At 42.8% G+C, this 22,906-nt stretch overlaps 1 protein-coding gene across 4 annotated transcripts in view; it reads right to left on the bottom strand.

The window, feature by feature from the left end:
• The window catches only part of LOC139568489 (rhomboid-related protein 3-like), a 74,608-nt gene that overhangs the window by 11,157 nt on the left and 40,545 nt on the right, over positions 1-22,906 (bottom strand). For 3 of the 4 annotated variants that reach the window (XM_071390339.1, XM_071390341.1, XM_071390340.1), the window contains 3 exons: positions 6,323-6,481; positions 3,792-4,019; positions 3,229-3,377 (listed from right to left, as the gene is read on the bottom strand). In XM_071390339.1, coding sequence (XP_071246440.1) covers positions 3,229-3,377; positions 3,792-4,019; positions 6,323-6,481 — 536 coding nt within the window. Of the gene's footprint in view, positions 1-3,228; positions 3,378-3,791; positions 4,020-6,322; positions 6,482-20,101; positions 20,325-22,906 lie in introns of those variants that run through there. The other variant, XM_071390342.1, reaches the window with a different exon arrangement.

The raw sequence follows: 22,906 nt of genomic DNA, 5'->3' as shown, positions 1-22,906 counted from the left end.
TGTGTGTGTGTGTGTGTGTGTGTGTGTGTGTGTGTGTGTGTGTGTGTGTGTGTGTGTGTGTGTGTGTGTGTGTGTGTGTGTGTGTGTGTGCGTGTGCGTGTGCGTGTGTGTGTGGGGAAGCATCCCCCTGGGACTGGTTAGCACTGGAAAATGAACAGTCCTTTTAATCTCCAGTGGAACGTCCTTGTGTATTTGGACAGGGCCTTGCTTCTCCACAAGCCAATCAATATCGCCCTTGTCTCATTGTCAACTAGAATGATTCTCTCGTTCTCTCAATACACCAAGAGGGCACTTGTACGCTTCAACAAAACAACTCATAGATTTTATTCTGTTTGGGTATTTGTTTCTAGGGATACCTCCGCTGTAGGGATTTTAAACCAATGTGTTCATAATATCTGAGGCTGAAACACACTGGGGTTCTTTGGCCTGGTTTTGGCATGCTATCGTTGCAATGGTATAAATGGAACGGTTAAAGTACGTCCACTAAGCTGGGAGAACTAGGAGAACTCCTGTGTTTTGGATTCTGCTGTGGCACCCACACGTGTCAGCGCTGAGTACGGTCCCTGTGGGCATGAAGGACATATGTGTGGATTGTGGGTGTGTGTGTGTGTAGCAGTCACAACACTGAACAACCTCTCCTACACACACTGCTGATAGAGAGCCAGAGCTTTGGGACATTAGATAGTTGGTTAAATTCCCAGCAGCCTCCGCCTCTCTCAGAGGTGTGTGTGTTTAGTGATGAATGCCTTGCCTCGACCATGTGCTCTCATGAGGAAGCAGATGTGGTGTGTGTGGGAGCACAATCATTTGGAAAGGAGACAGCTGATACACACACATCCAGCAATAGATTGAGAAACACTGCTCTGTAGAGCCATGGAGTAGATATGACAATGTATATACAGTATACAGTGCGTTTGGAAAGTATTCAGACCCCTTGACATTTCCACATTTTGTTACGTTACAGCCTGATTCTAAAATGGATTCAATTGTTTTTTTCCCCCTCGTTAATCTACACACAATACCGCATAATGACAAAGCGAAAACATACATTTTCATAAGTATTCAGACCATTTGCTGTGAGACTCGAAATTGAACTCAGATATGTCCTGTTCCATTGATCATCCTTGATGTTTCTACAAGTTGATTGGAGTCCACCTGTGGTAAATTCAATTGATTGGACATGATTTGGAAAGGCACACGCTTGTCTATATAAGGTCCCACAGTTGACAGTGGATGTCAGAGCAAAAACCAAGCCATGAGGTCGAAGGAATTGTCCAAAGAGCTCTGAGACAGGATTGTGTCGAGGCACAGATCTGGGGGTACCAAAACATTTCTGCATCATTGGAGGTCCCCAAGAACACAGTGTCCTCTATCATTCTTAAATGGAAGAAGTTTGGAACCACCAAGACGCTTCCTAGAGCTGGCCGCCCGGCCAAACTGAGCAATCGGGGGAGAAGGACCTTGGTCAGGAAGGTGACAAAGAACCCGATGGTCACTCTGACAGAGCACTAGAGTTCCTCTGTGGAGATGGGAGAACCTTCCAGAAGGACAACCATCTCTGTAGCACTCTACCAATCAGGCCTTTATGGTAGAGTGGCCAGACAGAAGCCACTCCTCAGTAAATGGCACATGACAGCCCTCTTGGAGTTTGCTAAAAGGCACCTAAAGGACTCTCAGACCATGAGAAACAAGATTCTCTGGTCTGATCAATCCAAGATTGAACTCTTTGGCCTGAATGCCAAGCGTCACGTCTGGAGGAAACCTGGCACCATCCCTACTGTGAAGCATGGTGGTGGCAGAATCATGCTGTGAGGATGTTTTTCAGAGGCACGGACTGGGAGACGGGAGGGGAAGTTATTGTAGAGGAATATCAGATCTAGCCTGGGTACTAGCCTAAGAGATACGTTTTAGTTTTCACAGAGATATTTAGGCTGTCTCCATGAAGAATGTAGAGTTTCACAGTAGTCTAGACTGATTTCGAAGGCTTATCTCGATGGAGAGTTGACGCCAAGGGCAAAAGATAAATGATACTGTTGCCATCTCCCAGTCCTACCAAGTTAGAAGAAAAGAAAGACAAACAGAAGTTGAACGATAGGGTTCTCTTTGTTATCAAAACCAATACTTTACAGCCTCAAACCCTCATCAGAGATGCTTGAAGAACCTAAGCCCTAAATCTCTCAGGGGCACGTCCTAACTTTACACTTCAGTCGAATATTCACTTAGTCTCCGACTGACATTTATGCATGACAAAGGGAAATTTGACTGAAGTAGAATTTACGATTTACCCCTTCATGAGCAGGGTCGAGGGAAAGATGAACAGAGTAAAGTACAGAGAGATCCTTGATGAAAACCTGCTCCAGAGCGCTCAGGACCTCAGACTGGGGCAAAGGTTCACCTTCCAACAGGACAACAACCCTAAGCACACATCCAAGACAATGCAGCAGTGGCTTCGGGACAAGTTTCTGAATGTCCTTGAGTGGCCCAACCAGAGCCCGGACTTGAACCCGATCGAACATCTCTGGAGAGACCTGAAAATAGCTGTGCAGCGACGCTCCCCATCCAACCTGACAGAGCTTGAGAGGATCTGCAGAGAAGAATGGGAGAAACTCCCCAAATACAGGTGTGCCAAGCTTTCAGCATCATACCCAAGAAGACTGTAGGATGTAATCGCTGCCAAAGATGCTTCGACAAAGTACTGAGTAAAGGGTCTGAATACTTATGTAAATGTGATATCAGTTTTTGAAATGTTTAATACATTTGCAAAAAAGTCAAGAGGTCTGAATACTTTCCGAATGCTATGTAGGACTGTATATGACTGTGACACGCACATCCAGGACTTTATGGACACACGTTACAGAGTTTAGGATTTGAGGAGGGCCAGGGGCAGACTGGGACCAGAAATCAGCCCTAGCATTTCGAACACACCAGCCAATTTTCTTCGCTTGAGGCCCCCCATTATTATCCAGATAATGATAATTTTGTGCAAAAACCCAAGTTAGACAGGCACACTGGGCTAAAAACGGACCAGCCCATCTGACATTTGACCGAAATGCCAGATGGCCAGTCCGCCCCTGGGGAGGGCTGATCAGACTGTCCCAATATTCATACTTAGCATTAGCATGCACGGTCAATACATGACCATATACTAAGTAGTATGCAAGTGTGTATATTGGGACAGTCTGATCAGCCCTCCCCAGGGGCGGACTGGCCATCTGGCTAGGTACCCACCCTGCGTGCATGAAGGCATAGCTGAGGTATCTCCAGGCCTGAATCCGTAGCTGGGGGTGGTAGGGCAGCGGGCCCCTCAGGAAGTGGGGACTGGACACCTGCAGCACCCAGCGGTCCAACTGCAGGCCATAGTACATGAACACTGCCACCTAGAGGACGGGAGGGGAAGTTATTGTAGAGGAATATAAGATCTAGCCTGGGTACTACCCTAAGACATTTTAGTCTTAGTTTTCACAGAGATATTTAGGCTGTCTCCATGAAGAATGTAGAGTTTCACAGTATGATACTGTTGCTATCTCCCAGTCCTACCAAGTTAGAAGAAAAGAAAGACAAACAGAAGTTGAACGATAGGGTTCTCTTTGTTATCAAAACCAATACTTTACAGCCTCAAACCCTCATCAGAGATGCTTGAAGACCCTAAGCCCTATATCTCTCAGGGGCACATCCTAACTTTACACTTCAGTCGAATATTCACATAGTCTCCGACTGACATTTATGCATGACAAAGGGAAATTTGACTGAAGTGGAATTGAGGATTTACCCCTCAATGAGCGGAACGTTACCTCAGCGATGGTGATAGCCAGGATGAGCCAGGGTGGTGGGCAGCAGGTGTAGCTGTCGAAGTACCACTTCCTGTCGATCTCCCGGGGCAGGGTCTCGTAGGCGATGTGCCTCACCAGCCTCTGGGACAGACCCAGACCCACCTCCTCCCCCAGGGCCCCGGCCCCTTTCAACTGACGACTTCCCTGGAGGATGGCCCGCCGGAAGCTGTTGCTGCGCTTGTTGGACATCTAGCAGGGAGAGGGGAGGGGGGAGGGAGAGAGAGAGAAGTATGGAGAGAGAGAGAAGTATGGAGAGAGAGAGCGAGAAGTATGGAGAGAGAGAGAGAGAGTGCAGATGTCAGTCAAAATACATCATCAGCTACCCAATGTCCATCTGCAGGTCAGGGTTCAGGGACAGTCAGTCCATTCAGTGAGACTTTCATTGCAATAAGTAATTTAGTTATCTTATGTGAGCGATAGAAACTTCATAGAAACATGGCCATAAAATAAGTGTCTATTTTCAATTAGCTGAAATTCCAACCTTACAGGTCTTGTAACTATTGCTGGGTTCCCTACAACACCTCAGTATGTCGTCATAGTCTAAGTCGTGAGCCCCCCCATCGTTCATCCCACTGTGACAGCAACCACGCTGCCATACCCTCCCACCTCGCCCCAGCAACAGAATGCCTCCGTCATCACCTAGCAACCGCTGAGCTCTTCTCCTCATCCCAAGTACTGGCGGCAGCTGCCTGACAACGTAGCCCTTCTACCCAGATTAGCAATTGTCATGGTCCTCCTATGGAACATGGAATGTGGACAAGTCTCTCTCTCTCTCTCTCTCTCTCCCCCTCATTCTTCTCCCTCTCACCCTCTAACTCTTTCTCTCTCTCTTGCTTTCTCTCATTCCTCTCCCTCTCATTCCCCTCTCTCTCTTTCTCTCTCTCTTGCTCTCTCACATTCCCACATCTCTCTCTCTCTCTCTCCGATTCTAAAAGTAGTTTACAATAGCACCATTCTTCAATCTATAATGACCATTCAAATTGAACAGATCTCCAATTATGTGAGTCTTGATTGCAGTCAAGAGACAGTGTGGGATTCTTCATGACTGTAGGTTACCATGGCCACTCCCAGCCCAAAGCCAAACAGAGAGTGGGATCAAACGGTACCAAACATACACATTATGCCCCACACACACACACCCACGTGGACACACACACCTCTCTAGGTTACCCCACGTGGCCCAACCCCATAAAGACACAGTCTTCTTTCTTCCAGCAGTGCTGGGGTGATTCTTCTCCTTTTTTCTCTTCTTTTCAATAAAAAGAGAGAGAAAAGGAGTGACGTTCTATCTATTCACCCACAGCAAAGAAGAGAGCAGGGTAGAGAGAGATTGGTATTCATCCAACAAGGACTGTGGGACCAGGGACAATCTACTGCTGTACTGGGAGATGCTGTCAGGGAGAGGAGCGAGAGGAAGAGAGAGGAGAGCGAGGAGAGGGAGAGGGACAGAAGGGGCAGGGAGATAAAGAGAGCGAGAGAGATAAGAGAGAGAGACGGAAAAGTAGAAAGAGAGAAAAGAGAGAGCTAGGCAATACCTCCCAATCACGCTGACAGCTTTATGGAATAGGCAGCTGAGCAAAGTAAAGATGGACCTGCAAATAAACCCCAGCAAGCCTGACTCTGTCTCCCACTCCTCCTCCTCTCTCTCTCTCCAACCTATCCTTCCCTCACCCTTCTTGGCCTCTGTTTCCAGTGAATGTGAAAGCAATGGGGGGTGAGGGGCGGTTTTTGTGGGTAACAATAGCAGCCACGCCCCCCCAACACACACACACACACACACACACACACACACACACACACACACACACACACACACACACACACACACACACACACACACACACACACACACACACACACACACACACACACACACACACACACACACACACACTAGTTGAGTACATGCTCCTCATTCCTCTCTGTCCCACTTCCAGTTCCTTGCCCTGACCTTTGGCCTGTCACATGACCTGGACCGACCAATAAAAGATCCCCTTTCACAAGTTCCCACAGGCCCATTCTCAGCCCACTGTACAAGACAATGGACAGCTTTGAAGGAAGCGGGGAAGACAAAAGAGAGAATAGGAGAAAGGGAAAGTGAGAGGGGAGAGTTGGGGAATCTTCACAAACCCACCACCCACCGACCACAACTTTACACGTTTCCAAACAACTGATTATTTCTCCAGATGACTTCACCGTCCATGGTTAAGAGTTCACATGAAACACAACAGGAGCTAGACAACGCGTGAAAGTGCACATTTAAACCAAGCTGTGTTGTCTTGTCTAATACTGTGGAATATCCATGGAGACCTGGGTGAGTAGTAGGATGATAGTAGTGTAGATGCTTTTATAGAGGGTTGATATCATAAGACCACTTCCTCTCCACTGTATGTCTCAACATGACCAATCGGTGTACAGTATAATCAATGTTATGCTTATACAATCACTATTATCATTTACTATGTTAACAGGAAGTGACTCGGGACTCTCACCAGGTTGACAAAGTCCTGGTAGCAGATCTTTCCGTCCGCGTTGCCGTCGGCGAGGGCCAATAGAACCTCCAGCTTGTGAGGGTCCAGCTCCGAGCCGTGGGCCGCCAGCAGGTCCCTGAACCGCTCTGTACTGATGAATCCTGAACTCTCTGAGTCGAACTGGAACACACAGGGAAAGGCGTATGATTAGAAGTTCCGTAGATGAACACAGAGACAAGGACATGGACACATGCAGGCAGAGAGACACACACACGCGCACGCGCACACGCACACACACACACACGCACACGAGACTTGACAGATGTAGTCAAATAAAGCACATTAACAAAGATACAATGCACATACACACAAGCCTTATCGCATAGAGACACACAAAGGTTATTGTCACAAGTGAATTATAAAATTAAGTCAGTATATAATCTCACAGTAGAGTCTTGTACCGAACATTCAACACTGACAAAAAAAAACAAGCCAAAAAGTAATAAAATAACATTTTGTTCATAGTTTGAGCTACTTTGTAAAGAATTTAAATGAGCCTGAAAAGCTTATCTAACCAACGGCCATTTTGTTTCATTTATTATTTTCATGAATCACAGTCAGTAGCTGAGGAAAGAGCCCATAACTTATGAGAATATTCACACTTTAAAGAAGTTAGCTAGTGTTGTGTATTCCATTATACTGTCAAGTGTCCTGAAACGTTTAGATGCACTTTAAATAAAGTTACATTTTATCTGACTATTTGACCAATTACATCCTGGTTGTCTAAATCATGGCCTTTCCACTACTACCCACCAAGCACTTCCAAGGGTCACAAGTCCTTGGCTCCACCCACACAACAGTCTCTCACATTCAGCAGAAGCAAGTGCCAGACATCCCACACTAGGAATTCTTCACACTCACTCCTTAGTTCTTTCTCTCTCACCAATGACGCATATACAGCACAGTGTCTGCATCAGTGAATCAAAGACAACAGTCTCAATAGAAGCTATATAACGTCAAAATACAGAGACACTGGAGTCAAGGTCCATCTCCTTCAAATAGGTGTTCGCTTTTTCTCATACCAAATGTTATATGAGCAAACCTTCGTACACATTACCTCAGTCCTCTCTGCTATGAGTGATAGTAATTCCAATGGAACTCAAACTGAATTGAATGGAGCCACTTTAGACTTCAGATGTGTCTGTTCAACGGACTGTAAAATGGCCTGGATTTGAGTCCTCTTCTATTGCTGGATGCGCTTGTGTTTGATTTGAATGTCAGGTTCTTTGTGAATTGGGTCAGAATACAGCTGTCGTGCGTATAGTGTGTGTGTGTGACAGACAGACTAAATGAGCAGTGAATCTAATTCCATCGCCCTGAGCAAAGCCTCAGACAGTTTGTTTGTCTTCTCCATATGCCACGTTTGGCAGGCAGCACAACGGAAGACAGGCAGAGGCCATAGAAATAACATCACAGACAATTGACTTGAATGGGGATTCTCAATCTAGTTATTAGACAGCCCAGTACATCACTGGTGCCAAGCTCCCTGCCATCCAGGACCTCTATATCAGGCGGTGTCTGAGGAAGGCTCAGCCAGAGACTACAGCCACACAAGTCATAGACTGTTCCCTCTGTTACCGTCTGGCAAACGGTACCAGAGCATCGGCTCTCGGACCAAGAGACAGCTTCTACCCACAAGACATTAGACTGCTGAATAGTCAATTAATGGTACCTGAACTATCTGCACTGACTCCACGCACACCCACTAGACTTTATATACACACCATATACACACTCACTAGACGTTATATACACACACCATATACACACCCACTAGACTTTATATACACACACCATATACACACTCACTAGACTTTATATACACACCATATACACACACCATATACACACCCACTAGACGTTATATACACACACCATATACACACCCACTAGACTTTATATACACACACCATATACACACTCACTAGACTTTATATACACACCATATACACACACCATATACACACCCACTAGACGTTATATACACACACCATATACACACCCACTAGACTTTATATACACACACCATATACACACTCACTAGACTTTATATACACACCATATACACACACCATATACACACCCACTAGACGTTATATACACACACCATATACACACCCACTAGACTTTATATACACACACCATATACACACCCACTAGACTTTATATACACACCATATACACACACCATATACACACCCACTAGACGTTATATACACACACCATATACACACCCACTAGACTTTATATACACACACCATATACACACTCACTAGACTTTATATACACACCATATACACACCCACTAGACTTTATATACACACACCATATACACACTCACTAGACTTTATATACACCCCATATACACACTCACTAGACTTTATATACACACCATATACACACTCACTAGACTTTATATACACACCATATACACACTCACTAGACTTTATATACACACCATATACACACTCACTAGACTTTATATACACACCATATACACACTCACTAGACTTTATATACACACCATATACACACTCACTAGACTTTATATACACACCATATACACACTCACTAGACTTTATATACACACCATATACACACTCACTAGACTTTATATACACACCATATACACACTCACTAGACTTTATATACACACCATATACACACTCACACTACACTGTCACTCCCACACAAATCCCTCACACATTCAAACACTACATATGCACACACACACACACATCCATACCGACACAACACAAACACACATGCTGTACATACACACGCACACACTTTTACACTCATCATTTGCCGCTGCCACTCTGTTCTTTGTTTTACAATAATTATTATCTATCCTGATGCCCTAGTCACTTTACCCTGCCTTCATGTACATATCTACCTCAAATACCTTATTATTATTATCTATCCTGATGCCCTAGTCACTTTACCCTGCCTTCATGTACATATCTACCTCAAATACCTTATTATTATCTATCCTGATGCCCTAGTCCCTTTACCCTGCCTTCATGTACATATCTACCTCAAATACCTTATTATTATCTATCCTGATGCCTAGTCCCTTTACCCTGCCTTCATGTACATACCTACCTCAAATACCTTATTATTATCTATCCTGATGCCTAGTCCCTTTACCCTGCCTTCATGTACATACCTACCTCAAATACCTTATTATTATCTATCCTGATGCCCTAGTCACTTTCCCCTGCCTTCATGTACATACCTACCTCAAATACCTTATTGTTATCTATCCTGATGCCCTAGTCACTTTACCCTGCCTTCATGTACATATCTACCTCAAATACCTTATTGTTATCTATCCTGATGCCCTAGTCACTTTACCCTGCCTTCATGTACATATCTACCTCAAATACCTTATTATTATCTATCCTAATGCCCTAGTCACTTTCCCCTGCCTTCATGTACATACCTACCTCAAATACCTTATTATTATCTATCCTGATGCCCTAGTCACTTTACCCTGCCTTCATGTACATATCTACCTCAAATACCTTATTATTATCTATCCTGATGTCTAGTCACTTTACCCTGCCTTCATGTACATATCTACCTCAAATACCTTATTATTATCTATCCTGATGCCCTAGTGACTTTACCCTGCCTTCATGTACATATCTACCTCAAATACCGTATTGTTATCTATCCTGATGTCTAGTCACTTTACCCTGCCTTCATGTACATATCTACCTCAAATACCTTATTATTATCTATCCTGATGTCTAGTCACTTTGCCCTGCCTTCATGTACATATCTACCTCAAATACCTTATTATTATCTATCCTGATGCCCTAGTCACTTCACCCTGCCTTCATGTACATATCTACCTCGAATACCTCATTATTATCTATCCTGATGTCCTAGTGACTTTACCCTGCCTTCATGTACATATCTACCTCAAATACCTTATTATTATCTATCCTGATGCCTAGTCACTTTACCCTGCCTTCATGTACATATCTACCTCAAATACCTTATTATTATCTATCCTGATGCCCTAGTGACTTTACCCTGCCTTCATGTACATATCTACCTCAAATACCTTATTGTTATCTATCCTGATGTCTAGTCACTTTACCCTGCCTTCATGTACATATCTACCTCAAATACCTTATTATTATCTATCCTGATGCCTAGTCACTTCACCCTGCCTTCATGTACATATCTACCTCGAATACCTCATTATTATCTATCCTGATGTCCTAGTCACTTTACCCTGCCTTCATGTACATATCTACCTCAAATACCTTATTATTATCTATCCTGATGCCCTAGTCACTTTACCCTGCCTTCATGTACATATCTACCTCAAATACCTTATTATTATCTATCCTGATGCCCTAGTCACTTTCCCCTGCCTTCATGTACATACCTACCTCAAATACCTTATTATTATCTATCCTGATGCCCTAGTCACTTTACCCTGCCTTCATGTACATATCTACCTCAAATACCTTATTATTATCTATCCTGATGTCTAGTCACTTTACCCTGCCTTCATGTACATATCTACCTCAAATACCTTATTATTATCTATCCTGATGCCCTAGTGACTTTACCCTGCCTTCATGTACATATCTACCTCAAATACCGTATTGTTATCTATCCTGATGTCTAGTCACTTTACCCTGCCTTCATGTACATATCTACCTCAAATACCTTATTATTATCTATCCTGATGTCTAGTCACTTTGCCCTGCCTTCATGTACATATCTACCTCAAATACCTTATTATTATCTATCCTGATGCCCTAGTCACTTCACCCTGCCTTCATGTACATATCTACCTCAAATACCTCATTATTATCTATCCTGATGTCCTAGTGACTTTACCCTGCCTTCATGTACATATCTACCTCAAATACCTTATTATTATCTATCCTGATGCCTAGTCACTTTACCCTGCCTTCATGTACATATCTACCTCAAATACCTTATTATTATCTATCCTGATGCCCTAGTGACTTTACCCTGCCTTCATGTACATATCTATCTCAAATACCTTATTGTTATCTATCCTGATGCCTAGTCACTTTACCCTGCCTTCATGTACATATCTACCTCAAATACCTTATTATTATCTATCCTGATGCCTAGTCACTTTGCCCTGCCTTCATGTACATATCTACCTCAAATACCTTATTATTATCTATCCTGATGCCCTAGTCACTTTACCCTGCCTTCATGTACATATCTACCTCAAATACCTTATTGTTATCTATCCTGATGTCCTAGTCACTTCACACTGCCTTCATGTACATATCTACCTCAAATACCTTATTATTATCTATCCTGATGCCCTAGTCACTTTCCCCTGCCTTCATGTACATACCTACCTCAAATACCTTATTATTATCTATCCTGATGCCCTAGTCACTTTCCCCTGCCTTCATGTACATACCTACCTCAAATACCTTATTATTATCTATCCTGATGCCCTAGTCACTTTACCCTGCCTTCATGTACATATCTACCTCAAATACCTTATTATTATCTATCCTGATGCCTAGTCACTTTACCCTGCCTTCATGTACATATCTACCTCAAATACCTTATTATTATCTATCCTGATGTCCTAGTGACTTTGCCCTGCCTTCATGTACATATCTACCTCAAATACCTTATTGTTATCTATCCTGATGCCCTAGTCACTTCACCCTGCCTTCATGTACATATCTACCTCAAATACCTTATTATTATCTATCCTGATGCCCTAGTCACTTTACCCTGCCTTCATGTACATACCTACCTCAAATACCTTATTATTATCTATCCTGATGCCCTAGTCACTTTACCCTGCCTTCATGTACATATCTACCTCAAATACCTTATTGTTATCTATCCTGATGTCTAGTCACTTTACCCTGCCTTCATGTACATATCTACCTCAAATACCTTATTATTATCTATCCTGATGCCTAGTCACTTTACCCTGCCTTCATGTACATATCTACCTCAAATACCTTATTATTATCTATCCTGATGCCCTAGTGACTTTACCCTGCCTTCATGTACATATCTACCTCAAATACCTTATTATTATCTATCCTGATGCCCTAGTCACTTTCCCCTGCCTTCATGTACATACCTACCTCAAATACCTTATTATTATCTATCCTGATGCCCTAGTCACTTTCCCCTGCCTTCATGTACATACCTACCTCAAATACCTTATTATTATCTATCCTGATGCCCTAGTCACTTTACCCTGCCTTCATGTACATATCTACCTCAAATACCTTATTATTATCTATCCTGATGTCTAGTCACTTTACCCTGCCTTCATGTACATATCTACCTCAAATACCTTATTATTATCTATCCTGATGTCTAGTCACTTTGCCCTGCCTTCATGTACATATCTACCTCAAATACCTTATTATTATCTATCCTGATGCCCTAGTCACTTCACCCTGCCTTCATGTACATATCTACCTCAAATACCTTATTATTATCTATCCTGATGCCTAGTCACTTTACCCTGCCTTCATGTACATATCTACCTCAAATACCTTATTATTATCTATCCTGATGCCCTAGTGACTTTACCCTGCCTTCATGTACATATCTACCTCAAATACCTTATTGTTATCTATCCTGATGTCTAGTCACTTTACCCTGCCTTCATGTACATATCTACCTCAAATACCTTATTATTATCTATCCTGATGCCTAGTCACTTTACCCTGCCTTCATGTACATATCTACCTCAAATACCTTATTATTATCTATCCTGATGCCCTAGTGACTTTACCCTGCCTTCATGTACATATCTACCTCAAATACCTTATTGTTATCTATCCTGATGCCTAGTCACTTCACCCTGCCTTCATGTACATATCTACCTCAAATACCTTATTATTATCTATCCTGATGCCCTAGTCACTTTCCCCTGCCTTCATGTACATACCTACCTCAAATACCTTATTATTATCTATCCTGATGCCCTAGTCACTTTCCCCTGCCTTCATGTACATACCTACCTTAAATACCTTATTGTTATCTATCCTGATGCCCTAGTCACTTTACCCTGCCTTCATGTACATATCTACCTCAAATACCTTATTATTATCTATCCTGATGTCTAGTCACTTTACCCTGCCTTCATGTACATATCTACCTCAAATACCTTATTATTATCTATCCTGATGTCTAGTCACTTTGCCCTGCCTTCATGTACAGTGGGGAGAACAAGTATTTGATACACTGACAATTTTGCAGGTTTTCCTACTTACAAAGCATGTAGAGGTCTGTAATTTTTATCATAGGTACACTTCAACTGTGAGAGAAGGAATCTAAAACAAAAATCCAGAAAATCACATTGTATGATTTTTAAGTAATTAATTTGCATTTTATTGCATGACATAAGTATTTGATACATCAGAACAAGCAGTAACTGAATATTTGGCTCACAGAAACCTGTTAGTTTGTCAATTACAGAAGATCATACTGTTCTCCACTCGTTAGCTGTCTTGACTGCACCGGTTTGCACACGTTACCTGCAGCAGGGATATTTGGCCACACTCTCTACCATACAGACTCCAATCTCTCCACGATGCCTTCAGGTTTCGGAGAGCTGTCGCTGAGGCACATCACGGACTAAAATTGCGGCTCCCTCCACAAGATTTTCGATTGGGTTACAGGTCAATAGGCAAGCAGCTTGGCTGAGAAGGCAACAACTGCCAGCGCAACCATTAGAGAATGGCAGAAGTTCAGTTGACGGTCAGCCACTCCTTAGTCTGCAAGACCTGGCCTCGTGGTGTTTCGGTGATCGTGTGTCAGGTGCTGGATCAGACCCAGAACTACACGACCGCATCTGGTCAATGCTCTTACTGAAGGGAAGGAGGTTGTTGGATCACAGATCTCAGCGAATACCATTTGGCACACCATGCCATCCTCCCTTACAATACGGTGCAGTCGTACGCATGGTCCCCTTTGCTCAAGCAAAAGCATCCCCAAACCCGAATGATGTTTGCCAATGACCATCCGGATGCTTCACGAGTTGGGATGGGTGATGGTCTTGGGGTCTGATGAGACATCAATAGCGCTTCTATTCCTCCAAACACGGCGAGTGGAGTTTAGAGCAAAAAGCTCTATTTTTGTCTCATCAGACCACATGACCTTCTCCCATTCCTCCTCTGGATCATCCAGATGGTCATTGGCAAACTTCAGACGGGCCTGGACATGCGCTGGCTTGAGCAGAGGGGACCTTGCGTGCGACTGCACGGATTTTAATCCATGACGGCGTAGATGTGTTACTAATGGTTTTCTTTGAGATCTGTGGTCCAACAGCTCTCCTTCAGGTCATTGACCAGAGTCACTGCCGATGTAGTTCTGGGCTGAGTCCCTCACATTCCTCATGATCATTGATGCCCCACGAGGTGAGATCTTGCCATGGAGCACCCAGACCGAGGGTGATTGACCGTCATCTTGAACTTCTTCCATTTTCTAATAATTGTGCCAACAGTTGTTGCCTTCTCAGCCAAGCTGCTTGGCTATTGTCCTGTAGCCCAATCGCCAGCCTTTGTACAGGTGCTACAATTTAGTCCCTGATTGTCCTTAGCGACAGCTCTCTGGTCTTGGCCATTGTGGAGAGGTTGGAGTCTGTTTGATTGAGTGTGTGGACAGGTGTCTTTTATACAGGTAACGAGTGCAAACCAGGTGCAAGTTAACTACAGGTAATGACGTGGAGAACAGGAGGGCTTCTGTAAATGAAAAACTAACAGGTCTGTGAGAGCCGGATATTAAGCTCTACTGGTCTGGTAGGTGATCAAATACTTATGTCATGCAATAAAATGCAAATTAATTACTTAAAAATCATACAATGTGATTTTCTGGATTTTTGTTTTAGATTCCGTCTCTCACAGTTGAAGTGTACCTATGATAAAAATGACAGACCTCTACATGCTTTGTAAGTAGGAAAACCTGCAAAATCGGCAGTGTATCAAATACTTGTTCTCCCCACTGTACATATCTACCTCAAATACCTTATTATTATCTATCCTGATGCCTAGTCCCTTTACCCTGCCTTCATGTACATACCTACCTCAAATACCTTATTATTATCTATCCTGATGCCCTAGTCACTTTCCCCTGCCTTCATGTACATACAGTGGGGCAAAAAAGTATTTAGTCAGCCACCAATTGTGCAAGTTCTCCCACTTAAAAAGATGAGAGAGGCCTGTAATTTTCATCATAGGTACACTTCAACTATGACAGACAAAATGAGAAAATAAAATCCAGAAAATCACATTGTAGGATTTTTTATGAATTTATTTGCAAATTATGGTGGAAAATAAGTATTTGGTCAATAACAAAAGTTTATCTCAATACTTTGTTATATACCCTTTGTTGGCAATGACAGAGGTCAAACGTTTTCTGTAAGTCTTCACAAGGTTTTCACACACTGTTGCTGGTATTTTGGCCCATTCCTCCATGCAGATCTCCTCTAGAGCAGTGATGTTTTGGGGCTGTTGCTGGGCACACGGACTTTCAACTCCCTCCAAAGATTTTCTATGGGGTTGAGATCTGGAGACTGGCTAGGCCACTCCAGGACCTTGAAATGCTTCTTACGAAGCCACTCCTTCGTTGCCCGGGCGGTGTGTTTGGGATCATTGTCATGCTGAAAGACCCAGCCATGTTTCATCTTCAATGCCCTTGCTGATGGAAGGAGGTTTTCACTCAAAATCTCACGATACATGGCCCCATTCATTTTTTCCTTTACACGGATCAGTCGTCCTGGTCCCTTTGCAGAAAAACAGCCCCAAAGCATGATGTTTCCACCCCCATGCTTCACAGTAGGTATGGTGTTCTTTGGATGCAACTCAGCATTCTTTGTCCTCCAAACACGACGAGTTGAGTTTTTACTAAAAAGTTATATTTTGGTTTCATCTGACCATATGACATTCTCCCAATCTTCTTCTGGATCATCCAAATGCTCTCTAGCAAACTTCAGACGGGCCTGGACATGTACTGGCTTAAGCAGGGGGACACGTCTGGCACTGCAGGATTTGAGTCCCTGGCGGCGTAGTGTGTTACTGATGGTAGGCTTTGTTACTTTGGTCCCAGCTCTCTGCAGGTCATTCACTAGGTCCCCCCGTGTGGTTCTGGGATTTTTGCTCACCGTTCTTGTGATCATTTTGACCCCACGGGGTGAGATCTTGCGTGGAGCCCCAGATCGAGGGAGATTATCAGTGGTCTTGTATGTCTTCCATTTCCTAATAATTGCTCCCACAGTTGATTTCTTCAAACCAAGCTGCTTACCTATTGCAGATTCAGTCTTCCTAGCCTGGTGCAGGTCTACAATTTTGTTTCTGGTGTCCTTTGACAGCTCTTTGGTCTTGGCCATAGTGGAGTTTGGAGTGTGACTGTTTGAGGTTGTGGACAGGTGTCTTTTATACTGATAACAAGTTCAAACAGGTGCCATTAATACAGGTAACGAGTGGACAGAGGAGCCTCTTAAAGAAGAAGTTACAGGTCTGTGAGAGCCAGAAATCTTGCTTGTTTGTAGGTGACCAAATACTTATTTTCCACCATAATTTTCAAATAAATTCATTAAAAATCCTACAATGTGATTTTCTGGATTTCTTTTCCTCATTTTGTCTGTCATAGTTGAAGTGTACCTATGATGAAAATTACAGGCCTCTCTCATCTTTTTAAGTGGGAGAACTTGCAAAATTGGTGGCTGACTAAATACTTTTTTGCCCCACTGTACCTACCTCAAATACCTTATTGTTATCTATCCTGATGCCCTAGTCACTTTACCCTGCCTTCATGTACATATCTACCTCAAATACCTTATTGTTATCTATCCTGATGCCCTAGTCACTTCACCCTGCCTTCATGTACATATCTACCTCAAATACCTTATTATTATCTATCCTGATGCCCTAGTCACTTTCCCCTGCCTTCATGTACATACCTACCTCAAATACCTTATTATTATCTATCCTGATGTCTAGTCACTTTGCCCTGCCTTCATGTACATATCTACCTCAAATACCTTATTATTATCTATCCTGATGCCTAGTCCCTTTACCCTGCCTTCATGTACATACCTACCTCAAATACCTTATTATTATCTATCCTGATGCCCTAGTCACTTTCCCCTGCCTTCATGTACATACCTACCTCAAATACCTTATTGTTATCTATCCTGATGCCCTAGTCACTTTACCCTGCCTTCATGTACATATCTACCTCAAATACCTTATTATTATCTATCCTGATGCCCTAGTCACTTTCCCCTGCCTTCATGTACATACCTACCTCAAATACCTTATTATTATCTATCCTGATGCCCTAGTCACTTTACCCTGCCTTCATGTACATATCGACCTCAAATACCTTATTATTATCTATCCTGATGCCCTAGTCACTTTACTCTGCCTTCATGTACATATCTACCTCAAATACCTTATTGTTATCTATCCTGATGTCTAGTCACTTTACCCTGCCTTCATGTACATATCTACCTCAAATACCTTATTATTATCTATCCTGATGCCTAGTCACTTTACCCTGCCTTCATGTACATATCTACCTCAAATACCTTATTATTATCTTTCCTGATGCCCTAGTGACTTTACCCTGCCTTCATGTACATATCTACCTCAAATACCTTATTGTTATCTATCCTGATGCCTAGTCACTTCACCCTGCCTTCATGTACATATCTACCTCAAATACCTTATTATTATCTATCCTGATGCCCTAGTCACTTTCCCCTGCCTTCATGTACATACCTACCTCAAATACCTTATTATTATCTATCCTGATGCCCTAGTCACTTTCCCCTGCCTTCATGTACATACCTACCTCAAATACCTTATTGTTATCTATCCTGATGCCCTAGTCACTTTACCCTGCCTTCATGTACATATCTACCTCAAATACCTTATTATTATCTATCCTGATGTCTAGTCACTTTACCCTGCCTTCATGTACATATCTACCTCAAATACCTTATTATTATCTATCCTGATGTCTAGTCACTTTGCCCTGCCTTCATGTACATATCTACCTCAAATACCTTATTATTATCTATCCTGATGTCTAGTCACTTTGCCCTGCCTTCATGTACATATCTACCTCAAATACCTTATTATTATCTATCCTGATGCCTAGTCTCTTTACCCTGCCTTCATGTACATACCTACCTCAAATACCTTATTATTATCTATCCTGATGCCCTAGTCACTTTCCCCTGCCTTCATGTACATACCTACCTCAAATACCTTATTGTTATCTATCCTGATGCCCTAGTCACTTTACCCTGCCTTCATGTACATACCTACCTCAAATACCTTATTATTATCTATCCTGATGCCCTAGTCACTTTACCCTGCCTTCATGTACATATCTACCTCAAATACCTTATTATTATCTATCCTGATGCCCTAGTGACTTTACCCTGCCTTCATGTACATATCTACCTCAAATACCTTATTGTTATCTATCCTGATGCCTAGTCACTTCACCCTGCCTTCATGTACATATCTACCTCAAATACCTTATTATTATCTATCCTGATGCCCTAGTCACTTTCCCCTGCCTTCATGTACATACCTACCTCAAATACCTTATTATTATCTATCCTGATGTCTAGTCACTTTGCCCTGCCTTCATGTACATATCTACCTCAAATACCTTATTATTATCTATCCTGATGCCTAGTCCCTTTACCCTGCCTTCATGTACATACCTACCTCAAATACCTTATTATTATCTATCCTGATGCCCTAGTCACTTTCCCCTGCCTTCATGTACATACCTACCTCAAATACCTTATTATTATCTATCCTGATGCCCTAGTCACTTTACCCTGCCTTCATGTACATATCTACCTCAAATACCTTATTATTATCTATCCTGATGCCCTAGTCACTTTCCCCTGCCTTCATGTACATACCTACCTCAAATACCTTATTATTATCTATCCTGATGCCCTAGTCACTTTACTCTGCCTTCATGTACATATCTACCTCAAATACCTCGTACCTCTGCACAGTGGTCTGGTACTGGTACTCCCTGTATATAGCTCCATTCTTGTGTACTTTATTTTATCTGACTATTACATTTTTTAAACTCTGCATCGTTGGGAAAGGTTTCGTAAGCAAGCATTTCACTGTACACCAGTTGTATTCGGCGCATGTGATGAGTACAAATGGGTTTGATTTGATTCTATTTCTACGGCAATAGAATGGCAGGTGGGCATAAAGGGATGTTCCATTCTGCTCTTCAGGAAAACAACTGAGAGATGACAGTTGACTATCACGAGGTCCTTTTTTTATGGTGATTCAAAAAGTCATCTTTTAAAGATGCGGCAATACGGTTGGAGCATTTTGGTGAAATGATCACTGATAACTAGAAAGACTGCGTTGGTGCTAAATAAATACGTTGAAATCGGCCACATTGACTCTTTCTTGAACCTCAACCCCCAAGTTTCACACACTGGAGACTGTGTGAACACACATACACTCCAACACTCTATCTGTCTTGATGCCGTGCTCACACACACACACACACACACACACACACACACACACACACACACACACACACACACACACACACACACACACACACACACACACACACACACACACACACACACACACACACACACACACACACACACACACACACACACACACACACACACACACACATACAACCTCCCTGAAAGGGAAAGTGAACCAAACTAACCTTCTCCTGCAGGATGTCTTCCAGTTTCTGCCGGGGACATCTTGTCATGTCTCTAGTTTGTGTAATCCCAGAACGCAGAACCATATCTCACGCGTGTTCGCCAGTTAATAATGTCATAAGAGACTACTGTCTGTGTGTCTAGTCCAGTCCCACTGCTCTCTGTCTCTCTCTGTATCTACCAGACTGTCTGGTCCAGAATGAGAGCTTGTTTACCCCTCTGACGGATTACAGTCCCATACTGAACCCCCACCCCCTAAACCCCCTGTTCTCAGCCCCCCCCCCCCCACAGCCCCCTACAATACAACCCAGCCCCAAACCCCATTTTAGCCTACATTCAGATCTCAGACACCCATCTCTCTTAGACACACACTCCTACAACTCTCTCTGAAACTGAAACTAACACACACCGTTTCTCTCACATGCCTACACACTGTCACTAAGACCCACACATACACATTCCCACACACCAGCTCCACATTCAGCCCTTCATACTCCAGTTCACACTCTGCAGTCAACAGGCTCACTGGCATGAAGGGATGAGTGTGATGTGGGGAACCCCTCCTTAACAATGGGGGCCTAACGGAAATTTCATGCACGGTTTACCCAATCCCTTTCCCCCAAGAAGACCCTGTTTCCCCTCGTCCCTCTGAGGGCTTCACATAAGACATAGGATAGACACATTAGAATATGGGAACAGCACTGATGATGACATAGACACATTAGAATACGGGAACAGCACTGATGATGACATAGACACATTAGAATACGGGAACAACACTGATGATGAAATAGACACATTAAAATATGGGAACAACACTGATGATGACATAGACACATTAGAATATGGGAACAACACTGATGATGACATAGACACATTAAAATATGGGAACAACACTGATGATGACATAGACACATTAGAATATGGGAACAGCACTGATGATGACATAGACACATTAGAATACGGGAACAACACTGATGATGACATAGACACATTAGAATACGGGAACAACACTGATGATGACATAGACACATTAAAATATGGGAACAACACTGATGATGACATAGACACATTAGAATATGGGAACAGCACTGATGATGACATAGACACATTAGAATATGGGAACAACACTGATGATGACATAGGCACATGAGAATACGGAAACAACACTGATGATGACATAGACCCATTAGAATACGGGAACAGCACTGATGATGACATAGACACATTAGAATACGGGAACAGCACTGATGATGACATAGACACATTAGAATATGGGAACAGCACTGATGATGACATAGACACATTAGAATACGGGAACAACACTGATGATGACATAGACACATTAGAATACGGGAACAGCACTGATGATGACATAGACACATTAGAATATGGGAACAGCACTGAGGATGACATAGACACATTAGAATACGGGAACAGCACTGATGATGACATAGACACATTAGAATATGGGAACAGCACTGAGGATGACATAGACACATTAGAATACGGGAACAGCACTGATGATGACATAGACACATTAGAATATGGGAACAGCACTGAGGATGACATAGACACATTAGAATACGGGAACAGCACTGATGATGACATAGACACATTAGAATACGGGAACAACACTGATGATGACATAGACACATTAGAATATGGGAACAGCACTGATGATGACATAGACACATTAGAATATGGGAACAGCACTGATGATGACATAGACACATTAGAATATGGGAACAGCACTGATGATGACATAGACACATTAGAATATGGGAACAGCACTGATGATGACATAGACACATTAGAATATGGGAACAGCACTGATGATGACATAGACACATTAGAATATGTGAACAACACTGATGATGACATAGACACATTAGAATATGGGAACAACACTGATGATGACATAGACACATTAGAATATGGGAACAACACTGATGATGACATAGACGCTGAAACGTGTGTTCTTTTTTGTTTAGCACTTATTGCACTTTGCACTGGTACATGTGTAATTATTTTGAGTATGGAATTACATCCAGGCTTCCTTAGGTTTTCGTCTTTATGGTTTGAGTGTGAGTACCTGCTCAACTCTATCACCCTGGCATACACACACAGGGACATATCATTATGTTGTACTGTCCATATTCAAATGTCAATCTCCACCCAAAATGTAATATCAGCTAAGCCAGGACTTGCTACCGCTTCCTCCTGACCATGGGGGTTGTTTGGGGCACAACAAAGGGGTGTGGGGTGTGAGACAAACCCAACAGATTGTTTCCACCGACCAATGATAGAGTATTATGCAGACAAAGGCCTTTATTTGATACATACACACGCACGAGGGAACACATCCAGTAATCCTGCCAGTTGGGCGACTCCATAGCCTAGCTTCAAGGGCTGAGGAGAGGAGAGGAAAGTAGAGGAGATGAGAGGAGATGGCAGAAGAGGAGGGAGGGGAAGGGAAGGCAAGAGAAGAGAGCAGAGAAGATTGGGGACAATACTAGGCTGGGTCCTTAGCCTCATTTTCATAATGCTGCATATTAAGAAGCTTGAGGCAGCAGCCATGGAGAGTTTAGGGAGTCCACCAAGCCTACGTAACAGCCCACAGGAACAGTCTGAAAAATCATTGGTTCAAGTCTGATTTTGAGCAACCTTTTCCCCTCTGTATGAGCTGACCACAAGGTCCTTCCGCCGACCTATTTAGATCTAATATCTTTCTAATATTAATCAAACAGATGAATCCATCCAACACGTGGGAAATATGATTATGTTAGCCCTCCAGCCACCCTAAC

The sequence above is a fragment of the Salvelinus alpinus genome, chromosome 2, assembly GCF_045679555.1.
Source record: "Salvelinus alpinus chromosome 2, SLU_Salpinus.1, whole genome shotgun sequence".
Lineage (NCBI taxonomy): Eukaryota > Metazoa > Chordata > Actinopteri > Salmoniformes > Salmonidae > Salvelinus > Salvelinus alpinus.
Note: the sequence above shows the minus strand (reverse complement) of the source record. Positions and strands in the feature narration are given on the sequence as shown.